General features: G+C 40.5%; 1 protein-coding gene across 1 annotated transcript in view; it reads left to right on the top strand.

Moving 5' to 3' along the window:
* LOC137297074 (RNA helicase Mov10l1-like) overlaps positions 1–24,513 on the top strand; it is a 38,938-nt gene that overhangs the window by 7,896 nt on the left and 6,529 nt on the right. Inside the window, exons 3-15 of the mRNA XM_067829045.1 lie at positions 521–598; positions 2,982–3,099; positions 3,409–3,507; positions 8,055–8,201; positions 8,825–8,916; positions 9,370–9,431; positions 9,661–9,996; positions 10,675–10,784; positions 15,757–15,834; positions 16,709–16,864; positions 17,362–17,427; positions 18,192–18,356; positions 19,346–19,519. Coding sequence (XP_067685146.1) covers positions 521–598; positions 2,982–3,099; positions 3,409–3,507; positions 8,055–8,201; positions 8,825–8,916; positions 9,370–9,431; positions 9,661–9,996; positions 10,675–10,784; positions 15,757–15,834; positions 16,709–16,864; positions 17,362–17,427; positions 18,192–18,356; positions 19,346–19,519 — 1,681 coding nt within the window. The remainder of the gene's footprint in view (positions 1–520; positions 599–2,981; positions 3,100–3,408; positions 3,508–8,054; positions 8,202–8,824; positions 8,917–9,369; positions 9,432–9,660; positions 9,997–10,674; positions 10,785–15,756; positions 15,835–16,708; positions 16,865–17,361; positions 17,428–18,191; positions 18,357–19,345; positions 19,520–24,513) is intronic.

Raw genomic sequence — 24,513 nt, 5'->3', positions numbered from 1 at the left:
GTCCACGAATCCATGGCTAAGATTTCACGAGACACATGGAAAAAATCAGTTCAGAAAGTTGAAAATGTTATGGAATGTCAGTACTGGCTTCAAAGCAGTTTACAACAGGCAGCTATCAGTCCTGTTATCTGACAATCTTAAAACTGCTGTGAAAAAGCTTGTCAGAATCAGTTTCATTTATTTAAAAAATCCAATCAAGAGACAGATGCCAGTTTGTTTACTTGTCATATAGTGAGTAGCGATCTTGTACATTTAACATGACGGTAAGGTAAATGTGTTGTATGCTTCTCCCTCGGGTAATACAGTATACTGTACACCTCATTATTGCAGTGTTACCAAAACCGGTATAACACTGCTGCCAAGAGGTGTATATCAGAAAGTATTGCCCACAAGAGAAGCATTCAACTTTCTGTGGATCTGAACATGTTTGGTATGATGTTAGGAGTGATGTATCTTAAATGAGGTGTTCCCCTGTATATAGTGAATAGACTGAATGCATCATCTATATTTCTTTCCCCAGATCTAACCCAAACAAAAGGAATCAGTACAAGGCTGCAGGGTCAGAGGGATGGGTCATACCCGGTCAGAGGCCACAGAGGTGAGAGGTACTTTTTTTACCCTTCTGAGAATCTGTTTATTAATAGGTTCCACTTTACCCTGTTGCAATTCCTAGTATGAATAGACCCCCAGCTTACCATGTTGAAATTCCCAGTACGATGAACCCCCCAACTTATAAGGTTGAAACCCCTAGCATGATTTAGTATGATTGACCCCAGCTTACCATGGTGAAATTCCCAGTATGATGATGATAAGCCTCCCAGCTTACCATGTTGAAATTCCCAGTATGATGATGATGAGCCTCCCAACTTACCATGTTGAAATTCCCAGTATGATGATGATAAGCCTCCCAGCTTACCATGTTGAAATTCCCAGTATGATGATGATGAGCCTCCCAACTTACCATGGTGAAATTCCCAGTATGATGATGAGCCTCCCAGCTTACCATGTTGAAATTCCCAGTATGATGATGATGAGCCTCCCAACTTACCATGTTGAAATTCCCAGTATGATGATGAGCCTCCCAGCTTACCATGTTGAAATTCCCAGTATGATGATGAGCCTCCCAGCTTACCATGGTGAAATTCCCAGTATGATGATGATGAGCCTCCCAGCTTACCATGGTGAAATTCCCAGTATGATGATGATGAGCCTCCCAACTTACCATGGTGAAATTCCCAGTATGATGATGATGAGCCTCCCAGCTTACCATGGTGAAATTCCCAGTATGATGATGATGAGCCTCCCAGCTTACCATGGTGAAATTCCCAGTATGATGATGATGAGCCTTCCAGCTTACCATGTTGAAATTCCCAGTATGATGATGAGCCTCCCAGCTTACCATGTTGAAATTCCCAGTATGATGATGATAAGCCTCCCAGCTTACCATGTTGAAATTCCCAGTATGATGATGATGAGCCTCCCAGCTTACCATGTTGAAATTCCCAGTATGATGATGATAAGCCTCCCAGCTTACCATGTTGAAATTCCCAGTATGATGATAAGCCTCCCAGCTTACCATGTTGAAATTCCCAGTATGATGCTGATAAGCCTCCCAGCTTACCATGTTGAAATTCCCAGTATGATGATGATAAGCCTCCCAGCTTACCATGTTGAAATTCCCAATATGATGATGATGAGCCTCCCAGCTTACCATGTTGAAATTCCCAGTATGATGATGATAAGCCTCCCAGCTTACCATGTTGAAATTCCCAGTATGATGGTGATAAGCCTCCCAGCTTACCATGTTGAAATTCCCAGTATGATGCTGATAAGCCTCCCAGTTTACCATGTTGAAATTCCCAGTATGATGGTGATAAGCATCCCAGTTTACCATGTTGAAATTTCCAATATGATGATGATAAGCCTCCCAGTTTACCATGCTGAAATTCCCAGTATGATGGTGATAAGCCTCCCAGCTTACCATGTTGAAATTCCCAGTATGATGCTGATAAGCCTCCCAGTTTACCATGTTGAAATTCCCAGTATGATGGTGAGCCCCCCAGCTCATAATGTTGAAATCCTTAGTGGAGTACCTCCACCATTGTATTGCTGGTAAAATGCTGTGCTGAATGCGGAGCAAAACCTGACTGACTAATCATTTCACGTTCGCTCTAACATAATGGCTCATGGTCCTGAGTGTCGCACACAGGTCATAGAATAGACTGATGTACAGCAATTCTAGTCTCAGAAAGTCTTTGGGTGGGTATTGTGTTTGTTAGCATGGCTTCTAAGGATTCTTGAGCTTCGGTCATACTGAAGGACATATAGTGGTGTCCCCTTATGCACACACCTTTCATTTCCTGCCTCCTCACCGAGCAGTAAATGGGTACCTGGTAGAATGAGATGGTAATATTCTGTGATTGTTAACTTATAGTAGTGTCTGTTTATGCACAGTCCTTTCCTTGAGTGCCCGTGAAGATTCGTGATAGAATACGTCTTCAGCAACCCATGCTTGCCACAAAAGGCGCCTGTGCTTGTTGTTAGAGGCGACTAACGGGACTGGGTGATAAGACTCGTTGACTTGGTTGACACATGTCATTGGTTCCCATTTACGCAGGTCGACGCTAGTGATGTTGATCACTGGATTGTCTGGTTCAGGCTCGATTATTTACAGACTGCTGCCATATTGCTTTAATATTGCTGAGTGTGCAGTAAAACTAAACTGACTGACTCACTCAACTTTCGTTGAACCATGCCTTCTCACCAAGCAGAGAATAGGTACCCGGTAGAATGATGGTAATATTCTTTGACTGTTAACCTCCTAACAGGCAGCTCAGGTCCTCAGGGTGTTGAGCATAAAAATCAAAGTGCACATTGACCTGTTGACTCACTTAATTTGACGAATTACTTAGCTAAATACTGTATAAAGATGTCTGTAGGTGTCTGTTGTTTGCACTTCATTGAAATGTGACAAATTCTAGGTTTCAGAACAAGATGATGCTGCCCCAGAAACTTCCATCATTTCAAGTTCCTGAACGGTTACGGCAGTGTGTTTGGTGTGACGGTGAGCTGACTGAACTTGTCCCTGAACTGGCTGAGGTATGTAAACAAAACTTTCATTTGTAAACTGCCATAGAGACCCTCACCTAGACATGAGGCAATCTGATCTGTCATTGTCTACCATTACATTTGTCTTATCTGAAATGTACAAATGTAAGGAAGTGTAATGAAAAAGCAGATCATTTTGTGATATAGCACCTCTCTGCATGAAGATCTGTGGACATCTCCATGAAGTGTCAGATGACCTTGAATGACCTTTGAAAATGGGAAAATGTATGTGTCCATCACTGCAATGTACAACGTCTTATTGAACATATGGTAATTGATAAAAAAATACTGAAATGACAGGTGCTGACAATGGACAACTATGTGAAGAGGTTTTCAGCTTTGCTGCACCTGGAGGAAATACAGCAAGAGATTGACATCAGGCAGTTTGATCTCCAAAGGGTGAGACATAGAGAATGAGTGAGTGAGTGAGTTCAGGTTACGCCATTTTAAAGCAGTATTCCAGCAATAGTACAGAGGGCGGACACCAGAAATGGGCTTTACACGTTTTACCCATGTGGGGAATTGAACCGAGGTGTTCACTTTAATCACTAGGCTACCCCAGTGCCCCAGATATAGTGTCATTTGATGTTACAAGTACCAACTCCTGTCTTCAGGTTTTATGGTATGACCAAAAATTATTGAGAATTTTGTAAATTGTAAATGTCTTACTTTTTTCACCCATTACTCATGTATTAAATGTGAATATTAGCAGAACATAACTCCAGATTCAAAGACAGGTGAACAGTCAGTATTCTGTCAAGTCACCATTGTTACCAATGCAGACTTCAATACAGCGGGGCATACTACTGATCAAAGAAGTTAGAAAGTCATGGCCCATACTGTCCCAATATCGAACCACATCTTTCATTTGAGCAATATGTGTAAGATTTTTCTTCGTGACGCTTTGCTTCATAAGTCCCCAAACATTTTCTATTGGATTTAGGTCAGGATGACAGCTTGGCCAATCCAATAATGTTGTATTTTGTGAAACAAGGCCTATAAATGCTTTCAATGATGTTTTTGGTGATTGTATTGCTGGAAAATCCAAAACTTTTCATAGAACATGTGAGCAGATGGAAGTAAATGTCCCTCCAGAATATCTGTGTACTGCTCGCTATTCATATTCCCATCAAATAAACAGAGGAGCGTTGCCCCTAACATGGATATGCCACCCCACACATTAAATTTCGAATTGTACTGTGGATGCTCATTACAAAGGTTTTTTAGTTTGTTTTGTCCAGACTTTCAGTGTGTGGGTACAGACTCACAAAACTTTCATCCAGTTCCAGTTAAAATTTCTGTGGTGTAACCGCCAGTTCAGCCTTCGCTCCTTCTTCTCAGGTTTCATGATAGGCGATGGAATTCCCCAGCTTTTCTGCCGACCCATCGCACGCAACACAGTTCTGTGCCATCACACGATCCTCGTTCATTTCTTTTCCTTTGTACGGAATGGTATAGTTCACCATGTTATGGTTTCTGAATAAACTGCATGGTGTTTGAGAGATCGATGTTACTCACGTCAATAATTCGACAAACAGGATTCCTATGACATTGTTTTCCTTCATATCTACAGTCGTTGAGCAACCCTGCACAAATGAGTGTATTTTAAGATGTTTTTGATGTATTCATTGGACATGCACATAACTTTGTGAGTGCTTGCAAATTTGTGACATTATTGAATCAAAATGATGACTGAAAATCGGACTCCAAAGCAGTGGGAACTGACCAAACATGAAACTATAAACTCTTTTGAAAACTGGCGACAGAATCTTGTTTATATCTTGTCATTAGATGAAAATTTCACCCCTTCACATGGAAGAAAAAAACTGCTGTCAGTCCTACTAGGGCCAAACATGATGATGATGAAAATGTCCAGCAATGACATAGAGAAACAGCAGTGCAGAAAAATGTGCAGCTAGACTTGCAGTGTCATATCCAGAAATTCTATCATCAAAAACTCCACGTCTGATCATGACATATGGCAGAATGTCAGACAACGTTATGGGTTGCAATTCACTGGATCCCATTTCCAAGATGTTGCTGACATAAAACTTCAGAAGGATGAATGTCCAGTGGACTTGTATCTAAGGCTTGTAGCCTTTATAGAAGACACCCTTCTCACTACCAGATATGGCATTCAACACCGTGGTCAGGAATTAGTTGTTGATGAAGGTCTCTCCCCTATATCATGGAAAACTTGATTGTTGTGTTGTGGTTACTATAGATCCATCCTGGTCTCTCTCAGCTTTAGACACTGGTGCTACGACCAACATGCACTTCTTTCACCTGAGCCATTAATCTCTCCATAACTAGTGCATCCCAATGAGCGTGACAAGCTGATGGTATTGTTTTGCTGGAAGTAGATGGAGAAGTCCACTGCACATTGACCAGAGAAAGTGATTCTTTCCAACTCGATGACCTCTTCATCAAGCAACTTGATATTGACATCCTTGCAGGAATTCCTTTCCATTAAAGCAATGACGTTGCTACTCATCCTGCCTGTATTCAAAAGAAATACAGGTGTACACATGATGTGCTATGGGGATGCCAGGTTCAGAGGCTTATCTTGAGGAACTGATGTCACGTGTCCTTGGTCACCTTGTGCAGGAAGGACATGTGATTAAACTGGTTGATGACTTGTTTTGTGGAGGGATACACCTGAAGAAACTCTACATAACTGACGCCTTGTCCTCACTGCCCTATTTCACAACAACCTTCGCCTCAGCACCTCCAAAACAGTAATTTGCACCAACACAAGACTGCAGCTTTATCTGCTGTGAAACCTCCAACCACTGTTCAAGGACTGCGATCTTTCATTGGCACATTCAAAGCCTTAAGTCGTGTCCTGCCTGGCTATGCGAAGTTGATTTTCCTTTTGGATTCTGTAACAGCTGCACGATAGTCAAATGAGAAGATAGTCAGATAATCTCATTGCAGCATTCTGTGATGCACAATCTGCATTGACCTCTTGCCAGACTATTGTTATACATCGCCTGACAGATCAACTCTGTATTGTCACAGGTGCATCCATCAAGGCTCTAAGTGTTGCAGCTACTCTGTATGTGAACTGGAATCTTGCTGGTTTTCTCAATGACAAACTGAAAAAGCATTAAATGCAATGGCTTCCATGTGAACTTTTGGCACTTGCTATTGGGACTTCTGTCAGGCACTTTGCCCCCTACATCACGGCAGCATCTTCCCCAACACAGATTCAAGTTTCCAGGTTCATTGTGAGCCTGTGGTGTCCTTCCTCAGTATTCAGGGTGTTATTGAGAAAATGGTGCCAAAATGCTGTTTAGAAGTCATACTGCATGGCTCGCATCACAGCATGAGTGCCCTGATCTTAGACGGACACACTCTCATCTGTCTCAAAGGACATGCCCAGGTTAGAAGGTTACTGACATTCCTGTTGTTTGTTATTAATGGTATTTGAGAGTGACTGCTATAGCAAATGATGGCCTCCTAGTTGTCAAAGACAACACACCATTCCAACAAGCACGGGAATGTATTGTTGAAATGAGAACAGTCCTTGATGGACTTCTAACTGCCCTTCACATTCGCTTCAGTCACCCCTCCTGCTGTCAACTCAAACAGATATTTAACATATACTTCTTTGCCTTGGATATTGATAAAGCAATATCCCTAGTAACAGAAGCTAATGTCTTTGAAGCTAATCCTTTCACAATCGTACCCCCAGTCAACAAGAACTGTACCAGACATGATATATTCCATGTTTGCCACAGATGTAATGAAACGTTACGGCCAGGTCATCTTTGTGCTCTGTGAATCTGTTTCTTCTTTCACAAAATCTTGCATTATTCCCAGTGAGAAACATGATGATCTGGGGAATGCCACCTTAATGCTTAGGGATCGGACCAGGATTCATCTCACTTGCTAAGGATCCGATTTTTATAGTTCACCTTTCCTAGTGCTTGGTCTTGTCCATGTTATGGTTGACGAATAAACCACATAGTGTTGAGAGATTGGTATTGTTTATTGGTGCTAATTGTCTCCTTGCAGTCAGTCACAGTTCTTCTGTCAATCATATCCTGCCTTAAGTATTCCAAACTTTTTCGTTTGTTATTAGAATACCAAGCTGCCTCCTGTCACTAACAGTCAAGTTCTGGGCCTACCTGTGCCTCCCTGGTGCTCAATGCCCTATCCGTTTGCAATAGTTTTCAATACACAATAAACAGTGGACAACTTGAAATCCCTTTAGCTGATCTGATGCCCTTGTTATAATACTCTAAAATCAACTTCCTCTTCTCTAAATAATCCATTCTGAGGATCACTGAAAATGTTGTCTGCTAGCAAGTAAACAAAGGGGGATAATGTCACAAACTAATGAAAAAGGATTGATGGAGTTATGTCTCTTTATTGAAACCAAGCACTTGATAGCTCTTCAAATTTGCTTATACTAGAAATCCAATTAAACATATTCCTAAAATTCTTAATAATTTCTGGTCATATATGGAATAATGCTGAATATTGCATGAAAAGTACAAATATTGAAACTGTGCCTTAAATGAGGAGAGAAATCTAAATAGGGAATGAGATGCAACTCTGCATTGCAAATTCTACTTTTGTTTTTCTTGCTGAGAAATGGAATCAAACCCCGCTCAGTCACTTACTCAAACACCTGTGAAGATTCAGGTTAGAATGGATGCACAGGCTGTTGATCACTAAACTGTGAGGTCCAGGCACACATATTTACAGGCTGCAGCCACAAAGCTGGAATATTGCTGAGTGTAGCGTAAAACAACAAACAGAATTAAACTTAAAAAAAAAGTGACCTCTATTATTCCCCATTGCTCCTATCAATCGGACTTAATTTATAGATAACAGTTACATACACTTCACTTGAAATGGAAATAAACGCTGGAATAATCAAAAACATTAATTCCAGAATAATATAGTTATTGTAAAGTTCACCCTCTATGTTATAGGTGTGTTTACGTCGATGTGGGGAATACCTAGCCCTCCAAGTCCCAGGCCTCGCTGAAGGTCGACCTTCTGTTCTCATTGGGGACAAGATCATCCTCACTGACCCAGGGGACCCTGATGGACCATGCTATGAGGGCTTTGTACATGAGGTGAAGTTTTTCTGGCTCTGATGCAGGGATAACCTAGGATGCATTTCTGCAGCATTTCCAAATCAAAATATGTACTGCCAACAGAAATTTGAGTTGTTTCCCTTGGACAAATATTTGGAAAGGTTGCATAAAAAAATTACAAGCACAACCTAACTAAATATAATGCAATAAATAATGTTATCATTTGCTGCAATCTGGCAAAAGTTAGCCAATGTAATAATATTCCTGATTGGTTGTTGTAGTAAGTTCAGCCAATGAAAGCATGTGTTTCTAAAAATATCTCTCTTCAGGTAATTTTGGGTTTCGGTTTTCATTCATGATTGTGTCTCGGAAAAAAATTCAAGCTTATTGAAACAGTATATTAACAAGCAAGTTAAGCAAGTATATATAGCTGAAAACTTAGAACACCTAAATCTGAAAGGTTGTTAACCTGGTGTGGCACTTGGACCCTCCTGACAAGAATTGGGGCCCACCCGCATTTAACTAGGTTTGGCATTGGCCCCTCCCCAAAATTTGAAAATATATAATCCAGGATTTTATGATCATTCCTCGTAAACTGTAACCAATCATTTGTGAAAGGAATTGTTTATAACAGCCTGACTGAGGATGGGTGTTTTTCACAGATACACAGCAGCGAAGTGCTATTGAAGTTCAATCCAGAATTCCAGGGAAAGTACAATGGGGAAGATTACAATGTGGAGTTTACGTTTAATAGGTAAATATAATTTTAGTACAGTATTTCTTGTGTGTTGGATCTCAGGATTACTGGAATCACAAGCTGAAAATGAGTGAGTGAGTGGGTGGTTGAGTGAGTGAGTGAGTGAGATCGGGTGGGTGAGTTGGGTTTGACGCCACATTTAGCTATATTCAAGCAATATCACAGTAGGAGGAACCAGAAATGGGACTCAGGTGTTGAACCCATGTGGGGAATCAAACCCAGGCCTCCTGAAAGAAGAGAACAAATGAAAGGTAGCACAGAAGGAAAAGAAAAGAAAAACAAAAACACTGATATCATAACCACCGAAAGTAAATGAAAGAAATGCAGTTAGTATTTCTTCTTCTTCCCATGCTGGAATTCTGGGATATTGTTATAAGTCAACAGACACAGTTAATTTCTCTGTTGTTTTGACAGATAAAATGATGTGATGGTTGTGTTGTGTTTATGTAGGACGTCATTGCGCCGATGTCACCAGGCTGTCTCTCTGGCAGTCCGCCATCTCAAGGACACAGGTAAATTTAGTCAACTTTGCTGTGATTGTAAAAATATGTTCATTTAAAGGACTAGATGCCAGTGTAACCCCTGTTTTTGTTAAATGGATATTTAGATCAAATCATGTGAACAGTATGTTTTGCCGATAGAAAGTGTTCAGCATTCTGAATACTAAAGGACATTCTAAACACTGCTGTTAGCATTGGTTTGTATCATTTGATGCTTTTGATACTTCTTGTCCAATTCCAGTTCTGTTTCCATCTTACCTTGAAACCAAGATGCCACAGGTCCAACTGCCCAAGCCATCTAGAGCGCAAGATGTGGTCAAACTCCAGGCTACCTACACTGGTTTTGGTGGTGCCAACCAAAGTAACAGTCACCACCATCCACAAAACAAAAAGTCTGTAGACAAGGAAGTCACTGACAGAAGTGGTAAATCTCAGTATTTGCCAACCATCAACCCATGGACGCAGGATCAAGTCAAGTTTTTCAACAGGAGTCTCAACAGCAGACAGAAAGCTGCTGTCATAAAGATTCTCCTTGGGCAGAGTCGTCCATTGCCCTATGTCATATTTGGGCCACCAGGTATGGATGACTTTGGTTGTACTTATAATCATTCCTTGTAAATTGAAACCAATCATTTCTGGAAGGAATTATTTATAACAGCATGACTGAGGACTCTGGTTATATTCGGATGCCTGTAGACCACTTCCTGCCATTGTCTGAACAGTCAAATAAGTATTAACAGGACATGAATTAGTGAAGTGTTCTTGTTCTTTGCCTTTAATGAGTTCAGAGAAACACACTGTATTTGGATGTCATGGGTGAAATGGCCAAATATTTGATGGAAATACAGAACACCACATTTCACTGAAATGGATGGGTTTTTTTATTGTTTTTCAGGCCATTTGATGCTCTGCATTTGGAGAGTGGTTTTCATTATGTACACAAAAGGAGGGTCAAATATTATTGGCCCTCGTGAAGATCTCGGATTAGAATTGATCTTCAGGAACCCATGTATGTCATAAAAGGCGACTAACAGGATCAGGAGGTCAGGATCGCTGACTTGGTTGTCACATGTCATCGTATTGCATTTGTGTAGATTGGTGCTCATGCTTTTGATCACTGAATTGTTTGGTCCAGGCTTGATATTTGCAGATTGCTGCTGTATTGCTATATGGAATATTGCTGAGTATGGTGTTAAACAACAACCAAATAAACATAATCTCCTCATGCGTGTATGGAAACATCTCTGTTTCTCAGGTACAGGGAAGACGATGACGATGGTAGAGGTGATCCTCCAGGTGTTCACACAGATACCGTCCAGTCGGATAATAGCGTCCACGCCGTCCAACAGTGCAGCAGACCTTCTCGTAAGTTCAGGAATGAGACAGAGGTTAAGTTTGGCTAAAAGGGTCATCATGCTTGGTAAGACACACACATGCTGTCCTTGTACAAAAATGTATTGGTTAACATGTAACTTAACTTTTGTACTGACATTCGTTTGAATGGTGATGGTGGGGTAGCCTAGTGGTTCAAGTATTCACTCGTGACGCCAGCAACCCAGGTTTGATGCTCTGTATCGGTAAAATGCATAAAGCCCATTTCTGGTGTAGTGATATTACTGGAATATTGGTAAAAGTGGGATAAAACCTTAATCACTCACTCACCACATTTGAATACATGTGATCGTGGATGCATCTTTCTATAGTTTTACCTATTGATGTCCCAAGTTGGAGCTAAAAAGTTCACCAGGGATCAGACTGTAAAGGAACAAGGTGTGAAACTAACAAGCTACATAGAACACAATGATCAACTGCATGAGCTTTGATCTATGCAAATGGGATACTATGACATGTAGCAACCAATCTGCAAGTCTGAGCACCCAATCCCATTAGTCCCCTCTTACAATAAACAGAGTTTGATGAAGACAAATCCCAAATCGGATCTTTATGGGTTCTTCTGAAATTAAGTTGCAATTATGAATGGGTTCAGGAATTCTTTTTCATAGAGATCGTCCTTGGGGTACATGTATGCATTTTCTGCTGTCGGAAAATGTCACATGACAGGTGTTTCAATGTTTCAATGAAATATTGTACAAGAAACAAAAGAGTCTTTTTTGTTCATTATACGACCACGTGGGGTCACCCCTCTGCTGCGCAAGGTAAGCATCCAAGCCCGTATCATCATTCCTTCTGCTGTCACCATGCTGGACAAACGTGCTGGAAAAAGATTGAAAAAAGATAAAGTTACACTCTTCTAATGCGTGCTATGAAGATGTCTGAGTCTTCCTCTACTGTATGTATGGTTCATTTGTTAGAGAAAACGAAACGTTTATTTAAACCAAGAGTTAACCTGTTTGTCTGTGACTTTGTATTAGCACTGGCTTTCCCCCTGGGTTACGCACGTGTTGCTTTCCCATGGCGGCAAGCCGACGCCCCCGCTTGTTGAAATGTTGCGTCTAGTACCAACTAGTTCATGTCACGGGTATCCATGTAATTTTCAATGTTTTGTATGTGTTAGTCAATTATGTGCTGCTGTATTCGCCGTCAGCTTATGCTTGGCATATTGGCTTTCAGGCTTTTACGGCATGTGCTACTTGCGGGACAAGCATCCCTCCCCAAGATAAGCATGACAAATGCCTATGCTGTCTGGAGATGGCTGTCATGATAGAGCCGGCTACTCTAGACAGTTCACAAGGAAGGCGTTGTCACCTTTACAACTGGTTGCTCAGTGCGCTATGTCAACCAGCGAGTCTAGATTCTACTCATGCAGTGATAGATATCCTAGTTTGGCTGGAGTGGGTCATCAACCTCAAGAAGTCCGACCTGGTACCCACCCAGGAGATGTTCTTTGTCGGGGTGAGGTTCACAACACATCAGGGTCTATTTCTTTGTCGCCCGACCGGGTCAGCAGAGTACGAGAGATGGTTTCTTCCTTCCTCTCACAGGCACATGCCCCTGTGTGAACTTAGCTTCGTCTCTTGGGTCACATGACGGCGACCATCCCTGTGGTATGACGGGCGCGGTTGAGGATGCACCCCATACAGCAAGCTTTTGCGAGTCTGTGGGCTCACTCAGAGGATCTGGAGAAATGTCTCACAGTTCCCGAATCATGTCCTTCACCTTCAAAGACAGTCTTCACATCAATCTCTTAGAACTGAGAGCTGTGCAGTTGTTTTCGAGCGCTTTCTGGATCATGTCAGGGGCCAGGTGGTTCGTCTTCAGTTGGACAACCATACGGCCATGACCTACATCCTGAAGCAAGGCGGCATGATGTCCCCAGTGCTCCCTCGGGAGACATGGGACTTTCTCCTCTGGTGCGATCAGTACTGCCAGGTGATTCCGGTTTATCTCCTGGGGCTGGAGAATGTGCGAGCAGGCGCTCTCTCTCGTCAGATCCTGGCCCTGCATGAGTGGATGCTCAATCAGCGGATATTTGGAGTTACCTCCCAGTTGTACGGATTGTTCCAGGTGGATCTGTTTGCATCCAGCAGGATGAATCAGATACCCGTGTTCTGTTCTCGAATATCGGACCAGAGGGCGTTGGCGTCTGACACGTTCCTGCTGGATTGGACAGACAGGTTCTGTGGGTGTTTGCGCCACTTCCCCTGAATCCCCGGGTCCTCTCCCAGCTGTCCGCCTGGCCAGCTCGGCTGCTTGTGCTTCTGGCACTGCTTTGGCCATCACAGTGCTGGTTTCTGGTTATTGTTAGGTTTCTGGCTCAGCCTCCTGTTCTATTACCTTTGCGACTGGACATTCTCACTCAGAACGGCACGCCATACCCCAATCCACAGATTCAGTGGGTGGCTTGGCCTCTGTCAGGTCTAGCCTCGAGGCATGTGGAATTCCTGTGGTAGTTGCAGACACAATTCTGGCTTCGAGGCGGGATTCAGCAAACGTTCAGTATGAGGATAGGTGGTCCTGCTGGTGGTCAGATAGGAGGATTGCAGATCCCTTTTCTGCAGATTTAGTCCGAGTATTGGAGTTTTTGCAAGCTTGTTTGGAAGAAGGCTTGGCAGCTTTGACCATTTGTGGCTACTCCACCGCTATCTCCACCTTTCACACCCCTGTTGATGGTGCTCTTATGGGGCAGCACCCTCTTGTACAGTGCTTTCTAGCTGGCATGGATCGGGTTCGAACTGTCAGGCGAACCATCCCACCTTTGGATTTGTCAATCGTGCTTGATTGGCTGTCTGGTCCTACTTTCTCACGTCTATCGGCTATTTCCATTCAGCTGTTGACATGGAAGGCCGTATTTCTGGTGGCATTAACATCTGGGAGCAGGGTTGGAGATTTACATGCCATGTCTGCAGACCTGGCGCTGACTGTATTCCACCCAGACCGTGTTAGTATTCGCCTCCCGGATTCTTACCTTCCGAAGATCGTTCACGCTTTCAATGTGACAGGTCCTATCGAACTTCCTATTCTCACCCAGCCTTCTACATCGCGGACCTCTGCAACGAGCACTCACCCGTTGGATGTCCGTCTATATCAAACAAACACAAGGGATCCGTATGGGTACCCATCTGTTCTGCTGTTATGGTGGTGGGAACGCTGGGTTGCTGGCTAGCAAACAGACACTATCTCCCTGGCTGGTTTCGGTCATCTGTGCTGCGTACCAGGCTAAGGGCAAGCCTCCCCCTGGGGGGTTGAAGGCTCACTTGGTAAGGGCAGTAGCCGCTTCCAAAGCACTGTCCATTGAAGAGATTTGCTCTGCTGCTATTTGGAGCAGGCCTAGCAGGTTCATCAAGCACTACCAGCTTGATACGCACTCACGTGACCGGGCACACTTTGGCCGTACTGTTCTCTCCAGTGGACAGTGTCCTGCCACCCTGGCTGAGTGAGTCTTGGTTGATTGACAGTTGACGCTGCTGATATACTGCGTATAAGTGCATATCTCCACTGCTGACATATCCCACGACTGAGATCTCGATTGATTTGTTGTCATTCTTCAGTTGGGTTTCCCCCGTTACGGTGCTCTCTATAGAAATCACAATGTGGCCGGGGTTATGTTTGCACTTTTACAGTGCTATTTATATCATGCTTAGCTCTGAGGTCTATATCGGTGCGGTTGCTCCCTGACGGTTCTCTCCCATATTGCCTTTTGTGGAAGCTCAACTGGAGTACACAGATGAGAATTTTTGCGTAAGTTAATTTTCGTAATTAACATCGCTAAGTTTATGCATATATGTACTCCAAGGATGATCTCTATGAAAAAGAATTAGACAAACCTGTGGAGTTTCCAATTTGAAGAGAATCGTCCTTGGGGTAGGGCCACCCACCTCCCCGCAATTCTGTTCACTGCATTATGCAGCAGAAGGAATGATGATACAGGCTTGGATGCTTACCTGGTTGCCTGCACATGCACGGCAGAAGGATGACTCCATGTGGTGAGGGACAGTATAATGAACAAAAAAGACTTTTTGTTTATTGTACAATATTTTATTAAAACATTGATACAACCGTCACGTGACATTTTCTGGCATCAGAAAATGCATATATGTACCCCAAGGACGATTCTCTTCAAAGAATTGGAAACCTCTATAGGTTTGTCTAAATTTATGATGGCAGAATGAGGTTATAATACAGTAATTAATCAATGACAAAACTCAGGTAGTTAGTCTGAGTGAACTTAGTCTCAGTTCTCAGTGTATTTCGTTACACTTCACCACTGAGTCTAACAAAACCTAGTAGAATGTCGCGTCAGGTAACCTTTGAGCGACCAATGACCGTCCAATCAAACATGAAACGAATATAAAGATTTATCCAATCAGACAAAGGCTACTATTTAGGGATTGGAGGGACTTTCAAAATATTCAGGTCACTGACACAGATCTCTCCACATACAAAAAAACGCATGTAACACAGTTATTTGACCTGCAGTATATACACTTTGGGGTTTCTGTTGACATGGTTACCATTAGCTAATATTTCTGCAAGATGACATCCTTGAATTGCCAAAAACACCATTTTCAACGTCTGTTTACTCACCGTTGTCATGGTTGTACGTACGCCGTGTGCATCACCCGGAAGCGAGCGTACACTAAATAGCATTCGGAATTGTTTGGGTATGAACCTTTTTGAGATAAAAAGTTCAAAAGGTATGTGCGAATGTACACTTTCATGATTTGGTACTCTGTGTTCTGATTGGTCAATCTCAAAGGTTACCTGACGCAACCTCCCATAAGGTTTTTGTTAGACTCAGTAGTGGAGTGTAACATAAAGTACTGAGGATAAGTTTACTTAGACTGCTCAGGTAACAGAATATTTTTTCAGTACTTAGTTTTCTACAATTCAGAAGCTCATGTACTAATTGTGTGACAACTATGTCTTGTATCTGTAGGCAGAGAGACTTGTGGCGAGTGGCTTAGTGAAAGAATCTGACCTGGTTAGACTAAACGCATTCAACCGGAGCCTTGAGGTAAGATGGGGACATTTAAATTATGTTCCACTGAAAAACCTAACTGTCGCTTATTTAAGATGGTGAGACCAAATGCATTCAAGCAGAACCTTGAGGTAACATGGGGACATTAAAATTATGTTCCACTGAAAAACCTAACTGCCCCTTGTTTAGATGGCAACCATAAAGGAAAGAGAGACAACATGAGACTACGTTTCAAGAACTGCTAAAAATGCAGTAGTTCTCCATCAAAGAAAAATGTTTCACAACACCTACAATTTGTAGCCCTCTTCAAAGATAACCATCCATACATTTAGCCATATATATTTATTTCAGGATTTTGTTTGTTTATATGATCATTTTCACATTGATTTTACATTTGTATGTGCTACAATCAAACTAACACAACATGTGCACACACAATTCCAATCTTGATTGTTCACACACCGTTAGTGATTCTTACGTCATGGTGGCAGCTCTGCCTTGGCCAAGTGGGAGTCCAACTGGCAGTCCCATAGAACATGTTTGGACTTTATGGGTCACACTTTACTCGACAGAGATCCAGCAGAAAATCTTAAAACCTCAGGAGTCCAATTCATAATCCCATAGAGCATCTTTAAGATATCCGAAAGCCTGAACTAAGAAAACTTAAACAAATCTAAATAACATCAAGTCGAACTTAACCTGTCAAACAACCATGTTTGAAACCTCTCAAGCAAGCCTACATGTCGGTAGACAGTGAGAAAACAATAGATTCTGCTGGCTCCCTCCATTTCCATTATAATTTACCCTCTTAAATGTCATGAATAATGTTACTTTAGAGATTGTAGATAGAATTTATGTCATAATGAATGTTTCAGTTATTTATGAATTAATATGTCTCTGTGACTTCCAGAATGTCCCTGAGGTGTTGGAGAAGTACTGTCGCTATGGAGACGACCTTCAGCTGATATCACGGTACCGTGTGGTGGTGTGTACCTGCAATTCTGCTGGATCTCTGTACATGCTGGGGCTGAAGGCCGGACACTTCACTCATGCGTTTGTAGATGAGGTGCGTCATAGGGTCGGTATGCTTCATGTGTTTGTAGATGAGGTGTGTCACAGGGTCGGTATGCTTCATGCGTTTGTAGATGAGGTGCATCATAGGGTCGGTTTGCTTCATGTGTTTGTAGATGAGGTGCGTTGTATGGTCAGTATGCTGTTGTTTGGTGCAAGATATTCATTGCTCTGTACTATATTGACATTTAATAGGGTATTCCAGATTTTTTGCAGTTGTTTGTTCATATTTGATCCAAAGATCCAGGGTACAATTAACCTTCAACCCATGCTTGTCACTGACTGGTTATTGTGCACCAATTTTAGGAGAGATAAAATGTATCAGTATCGCAGTTATTGTTGGATGAGATTGAGTCATGTGACTGTCTGGTCACAAAACCAATATGATTATGGCTTTCTCCCAGAATCTGGTGACATTCACAACCTTGTTTTCAGTTTTTGTATCTGAATGGATCACTGTATCGTAGATACTTACAAGTATTTCTGCTTCAGGCAGGGCAGGCGACAGAGCCAGAGTGTCTGATATCTACAGGGCTTGTGGCAGGAGCAGACGGACAGGTGAGCTGATACCAGGGGAGAAAAGCATTGTTTTTAAGAACGGTGTCATTGCGCACCAAACAGATAATTTAGGTGTGTGTTTGTAAAATATGCATGCTTGTACCTTTTGATGATCCAATTAAGTTAAAACAACACAACAATTATGTCATTTCAATTTATTGTTTAATAAATCGGTAAAGGTCATGTAAATCTTTATACTTGAGAGAAGGAACACTATCAAGACGGTTCAGCTTCATTTGCCCTGTATTTATGTATGGTATGTTCAATCCTTTTCCATGAAAGATAACGATCCTACCTTTGTAGGTGTCTGGTTGGATGACTGGTTCTCTGCATAACTGCTTACATGCCACCGTTATGAACAGATGTCTTAAACATGAACTGTGTATGTCACAATATATAAACCAAGTGTTGAGGACCAAAAAGAACATTCTTTAGAAAGGGGTCTGTGCAGCTAAAGATTAAACTTTCATCAAAATCATTGGTCTGGTGGTAAGAAAACGACATTGTTTTGCCTTGTGTGAGCCAACAAGAGATGCTGTGTAAGTGCTAGACCCAGTTGTGAAGCCCATAGGTAATTTAATATCACAAACCAGGTGACACAGCTAGTTCAGGTAAAGCATTCTTATAATTCACAGTTTAGATGCAGCAAAACAATTCAAGTTTAGATGCAGCAAAACAATTAATAAGATATCACTGTCTGATAGTGATAATAATTGTCAGTTTGATCTATGGAGATTCCAGGAACCGTGTTGTCATTGTTTCAGATTGTTTTGGCAGGAGACCCCAAACAGCTGGGCCCAGTGATCATGTCAAAGTATTCGAGGATGTATGGTCTGGAGTTGTCTTTCCTTGAAAGACTAATGGAGAGGTCACTGTACATGAGGAATGAAAGGCTGTTTGCTGATCATGGTGGATTTGATTCCATGCTGGTAGGCATTTTGTGTATACCACACGATGAAAGTAATAGCATTTGCCTCTTGAGATTGTGTTTTGCATGGGAGAGTTACTGCAGCCAAACATCCACGATCTGAGAGGTGTCGCTAAAGGTAAATACAAAACAATAACAGGCACCTGTTGAGGCTTTCTTCTCGCAGGAACCTATCAATCCTTGGTGAAACTGAAATACAGACAGGTCACTATCTAAAGCCCACTCACTTTTTTCTCATATTTCCACTCTCATAATGAATGGTTAAGTTCAAACATAGGAAGCACTCGTTTTGCTAAGGCTAAGGCTATGTCTGTCACCTAGGAAATCATAAATGTATCTGGTCCCTGCATAACCACAGTATGTCCATCACCTAGGCAACTATTACTGTGTCCATCACCTAGGCAACTATTACTGTGTCCATCACCTAGGCAACTATTACTGTGTCCATCACCTAGGCAACTATTACTGTGTCCATCACCTAGGCAGCTATTACTGTGTCCATCACCTAGGCAACTATTACTGTGTCCATCACCTAGGCAACTATTACTGTGTCCATCACCTAGGCAACTATTACTATGTTCATCACCTAGGCAGCTATTACTGTGTCCATCACCTAGGCAACTATTACTGTGTCCATCACCTAGGCAACTATTACTGTGTCCATCACCTAGGCAACTATTACTATGTTCATCACCTAGGCAGCTATTACTGTGTCCATCACCTAGGCAACTATTACTGTGTCCATCACCTACGCAACTATTACTGTGTCCATCACCTAGGCAGCTATTACTGTGTCCATCACCTAGGCAACTATTACTATGTTCATCACCTAGGCAATTATTGCCATGTTCATCACCTACGCAACTATTACTGTGTCCATCACCTAGGCAGCTATTATGTCTATCAACAACGTAACTATTTTCATGTTCATCACCTAGGTACCTATATCTGTGTATCCCCTAATTAACCATACCAATATCTGTCACCTAGGTTACCATGTTGGTGGAGAACTACAGGTCCCACCCTGCCATTCTGGCACTGCCGTCCCGCCTGTTCTACTTCGACCAACTGGAGGTTGTGTCTCACCCAGCTCTCACTCATGCCCTGTGTGACTGGGACATGCTGCCTCAGAAAAACCATCCAGTAATTTTCCATGGACTCAGGGTGAGAACATCTCAAGCTGACTGGCAAATATGAACTCTAGCTTGACTTTGGGGATTGTCACCAAAGCTCAAAGCCTAGGACCCTTTCCACAAAGGGAACGTAAATGGGAATGCTTAAATGTAGACTTATGACAGTCACACTACTTAGATTTCTTAATGGAATGAGGACCTCATCAAACAGACTGGTGTTCACTCTGTCAACCACTGGATCATGAGTTGTTTGTAAATGGGAATGCTTAAATGTAGACATATGACAGTCACACTACTTAGATTTCTTAATGGAATGAGGGCCTCATCAAACAGACTGGTGTTAACTCTGTCAACCACTGGATCATGAGTCGTTTGGAAGCCCATACAGAACCCCATATCACGAGTACAATGTTGGCCCAATCACAACCTCATGGGATAGATCATGAGTAGAATGAGGTCTCATTCATCACTCCTCGAATAAAGGGTAACTAGACATAAAATGCTGTCAGGTAATTCGGTGCACCTAAGCACAGTTATCGCAACACGGAAACTAACATCTCTTATTTTTTGTGGTTTATGGGACTAAACATGCTGGTATGCATCAATCTACCTAGAAATATAAGTTTTTTGACGACTTTAAGATTCTAAGGTAGCATCATGCCATACGGCTGACCTTAAAGGCGTTCTGATGACATAGCTTAGTGTCTGGTAATTCTGCGCAGCAACTGATGGTGCATAACATTCAGCTGGAGATCTGGGTATGGAAACAGGTTAGGGCCAGATTAATTTAACAAATCACTCCATCAATGTAAGGAAGAGTAATAACAAATCACTCCATCAATGTAAGGAAGAGTAATAACAAATCACTCCATCAATGTAAGGAAGAGTAATAACAAATCACTCCATCAATGTAAGGAAGAGTAATAACAAATCACTCCATCAATGTAAGGAAGAGTAATAACAAATCACTCCATCAATGTAAGGAAGAGTAATAACAAATCACTCCATCAATGTAAGGAAGAGTAATAACAAATCACTCCATCAATGTAAGGAAGAGTAATAACAAATCACTCCATCAATGTAAGGAAGAGTAATAACAAATCACTCCATCAATGTAAGGAAGAGTAATAACAAATCACTCCATCAATGTAACGAAGAGTAATAACAAATCACTCCATCAATGTAAGGAAGAATAATAACAAATCACTCCATCAATGTAAGGAAGAGTAATAACAAATCACTCCATCAATGTAAGGAAGAGTAATAACAAATCACTCCATCAATGTAAGGAAGAGTAATAACAAATCACTCCATCAATGTAAGGAAGAGTAATAACAAATCACTCCATCAATGTAAGGAAGAGTAATAACAAATCACTCCATCAATGTAAGGAAGAGTAATAACAAATCACTCCATCAATGTAAGGAAGAGTAATAACAAATCACTCCATCAATGTAAGGAAGAGTAATAACAAATCACTCCATCAATGTAAGGAAGAGTAATAACGAATCACTCCATCAATGTAAGGAAGAGTAATAACAAATCACTCCATCAATGTAAGGAAGAGTAATAACGAATCACTCCATCAATGTAAGGAAGAGTAATAACAAATCACTCCATCAATGTAAGGAAGAGTAATAACGAATCACTCCATCAATGTAAGGAAGAGTAATAACGAATCACTCCATCAATGTAAGGAAGAGTAATAACAAATCACTCCATCAATGTAAGGAAGAGTAATAACGAATCACTCCATCAATGTAAGGAAGAGTAATAACAAATCACTCCATCAATGTAAGGAAGAGTAATAACGAATCACTCCATCAATGTAAGGAAGAGTAATAACAAATCACTCCATCAATGTAAGGAAGAGTAATAACGAATCACTCCATCAATGTAAGGAAGAGTAATAACAAATCACTCCATCAATGTAAGGAAGAGTAATAACGAATCACTCCATCAATGTAAGGAAGAGTAATAACAAATCACTCCATCAATGTAAGGAAGAGTAATAACGAATCACTCCATCAATGTAAGGAAGAGTAATAACAAATCACTCCATCAATGTAAGGAAGAGTAATAACAAATCACTCCATCAATGTAAGGAAGAGTAATAACAAATCACTCCATCAATGTAAGGAAGAGTAATAACAAATCACTCCATCAATGTAAGGAAGAGTAATAACAAATCACTCCATCAATGTAAGGAAGAGTAATAACAAATCACTCCATCAATGTAAGGAAGAGTAATAACAAATCACTCCATCAATGTAAGGAAGAGTAATAACAAATCACTCCATCAATGTAAGGAAGAGTAATAACAAATCACTCCATCAATGTAAGGAAGAGTAATAACAAATCACTCCATCAATGTAAGGAAGAGTAATAACAAATCACTCCATCAATGTAAGGAAGAGTAATAACAAATCACTCCATCAATGTAAGGAAGAGTAATAACAAATCACTCCATCAATGTAAGGAAGAGTAATAACAAATCACTCCATCAATGTAAGGAAGAGTAATAACAAATCACTCCATCAATGTAAGGAAGAGTAATAACAAATCACTCCATCAATGTAAGGAAGAGTAATAACAAATCACTCCATCAATGTAAGGAAGAGTAATAACAAATCACTCCATCAATGTAAGGAAGAGTAATAACAAATCACTCCATCAATGTAAGGAAGAGTAATAACAAATCACTCCATCAATGTAAGGAAGAGTAATAACAAATCACTCCATCAATGTAAGGAAGAGTAATAACAAATCACTCCATCAATGTAAGGAAGAGTAATAACAAATCACTCCATCAATGTAAGGAAGAGTAATAACAAATCACTCCATCAATGTAAGGAAGAGTAATAACAAATCACTCCATCAATGTAAGGAAGAGTAATAACAAATCACTCCATCAATGTAAGGAAGAGTAATAACAAATCACTCCATCAATGTAAGGAAGAGTAATAACAAATCACTCCATCAATGTAAGGAAGAGTAATAACAAATCACTCCATCAATGTAAGGAAGAGTAATAACAAATCACTCCATCAATGTAAGGAAGAGTAATAACAAATCACTCCATCAATGTAAGGAAGAGTAATAACAAATCACTCCATCAATGTAAGGAAGAGTAATAACAAATCACTCCATCAATGTAAGGAAGAGTAATAACAAATCACTCCATCAATGTAAGGAAGAGTAATAACAAATCACTCCATCAATGTAAGGAAGAGTAATAACAAATCACTCCATCAATGTAAGGAAGAGTAATAACAAATCACTCCATCAATGTAAGGAAGAGTAATAACAAATCACTCCATCAATGTAAGGAAGAGTAATAACAAATCACTCCATCAATGTAAGGAAGAGTAATAACAAATCACTCCATCAATGTAAGGAAGAGTAATAACAAATCACTCCATCAATGTAAGGAAGAGTAATAACAAATCACTCCATCAATGTAAGGAAGAGTAATAACAAATCACTCCATCAATGTAAGGAAGAGTAATAACAAATCACTCCATCAATGTAAGGAAGAGTAATAACAAATCACTCCATCAATGTAAGGAAGAGTAATAACAAATCACTCCATCAATGTAAGGAAGAGTAATAACAAATCACTCCATCAATGTAAGGAAGAGTAATAACAAATCACTCCATCAATGTAAGGAAGAGTAATAACAAATCACTCCATCAATGTAAGGAAGAGTAATAACAAATCACTCCATCAATGTAAGGAAGAGTAATAACAAATCACTCCATCAATGTAAGGAAGAGTAATAACAAATCACTCCATCAATGTAAGGAAGAGTAATAACAAATCACTCCATCAATGTAAGGAAGAGTAATAACAAATCACTCCATCAATGTAAGGAAGAGTAATAACAAATCACTCCATCAATGTAAGGAAGAGTAATAACAAATCACTCCATCAATGTAAGGAAGAGTAATAACAAATCACTCCATCAATGTAAGGAAGAGTAATAACAAATCACTCCATCAATGTAAGGAAGAGTAATAACAAATCACTCCATCAATGTAAGGAAGAGTAATAACAAATCACTCCATCAATGTAAGGAAGAGTAATAACAAATCACTCCATCAATGTAAGGAAGAGTAATAACAAATCACTCCATCAATGTAAGGAAGAGTAATAACAAATCACTCCATCAATGTAAGGAAGAGTAATAACAAATCACTCCATCAATGTAAGGAAGAGTAATAACAAATCACTCCATCAATGTAAGGAAGAGTAATAACAAATCACTCCATCAATGTAAGGAAGAGTAATAACAAATCACTCCATCAATGTAAGGAAGAGTAATAACAAATCACTCCATCAATGTAAGGAAGAGTAATAACAAATCACTCCATCAATGTAAGGAAGAGTAATAACAAATCACTCCATCAATGTAAGGAAGAGTAATAACAAATCACTCCATCAATGTAAGGAAGAGTAATAACAAATCACTCCATCAATGTAAGGAAGAGTAATAACAAATCACTCCATCAATGTAAGGAAGAGTAATAACAAATCACTCCATCAATGTAAGGAAGAGTAATAACAAATCACTCCATCAATGTAAGGAAGAGTAATAACAAATCACTCCATCAATGTAAGGAAGAGTAATAACAAATCACTCCATCAATGTAAGGAAGAGTAATAACAAATCACTCCATCAATGTAAGGAAGAGTAATAACAAATCACTCCATCAATGTAAGGAAGAGTAATAACAAATCACTCCATCAATGTAAGGAAGAGTAATAACAAATCACTCCATCAATGTAAGGAAGAGTAATAACAAATCACTCCATCAATGTAAGGAAGAGTAATAACAAATCACTCCATCAATGTAAGGAAGAGTAATAACAAATCACTCCATCAATGTAAGGAAGAGTAATAACAAATCACTCCATCAATGTAAGGAAGAGTAATAACAAATCACTCCATCAATGTAAGGAAGAGTAATAACAAATCACTCCATCAATGTAAGGAAGAGTAATAACAAATCACTCCATCAATG

Source organism: Haliotis asinina, chromosome 9, assembly GCF_037392515.1.
Source record: "Haliotis asinina isolate JCU_RB_2024 chromosome 9, JCU_Hal_asi_v2, whole genome shotgun sequence".
Taxonomy (NCBI): Eukaryota; Metazoa; Mollusca; class Gastropoda; order Lepetellida; family Haliotidae; genus Haliotis; species Haliotis asinina.
The sequence above is the reverse complement of the archived record's forward strand: the minus strand, read 5'-3'. Positions and strand labels throughout refer to the sequence as shown.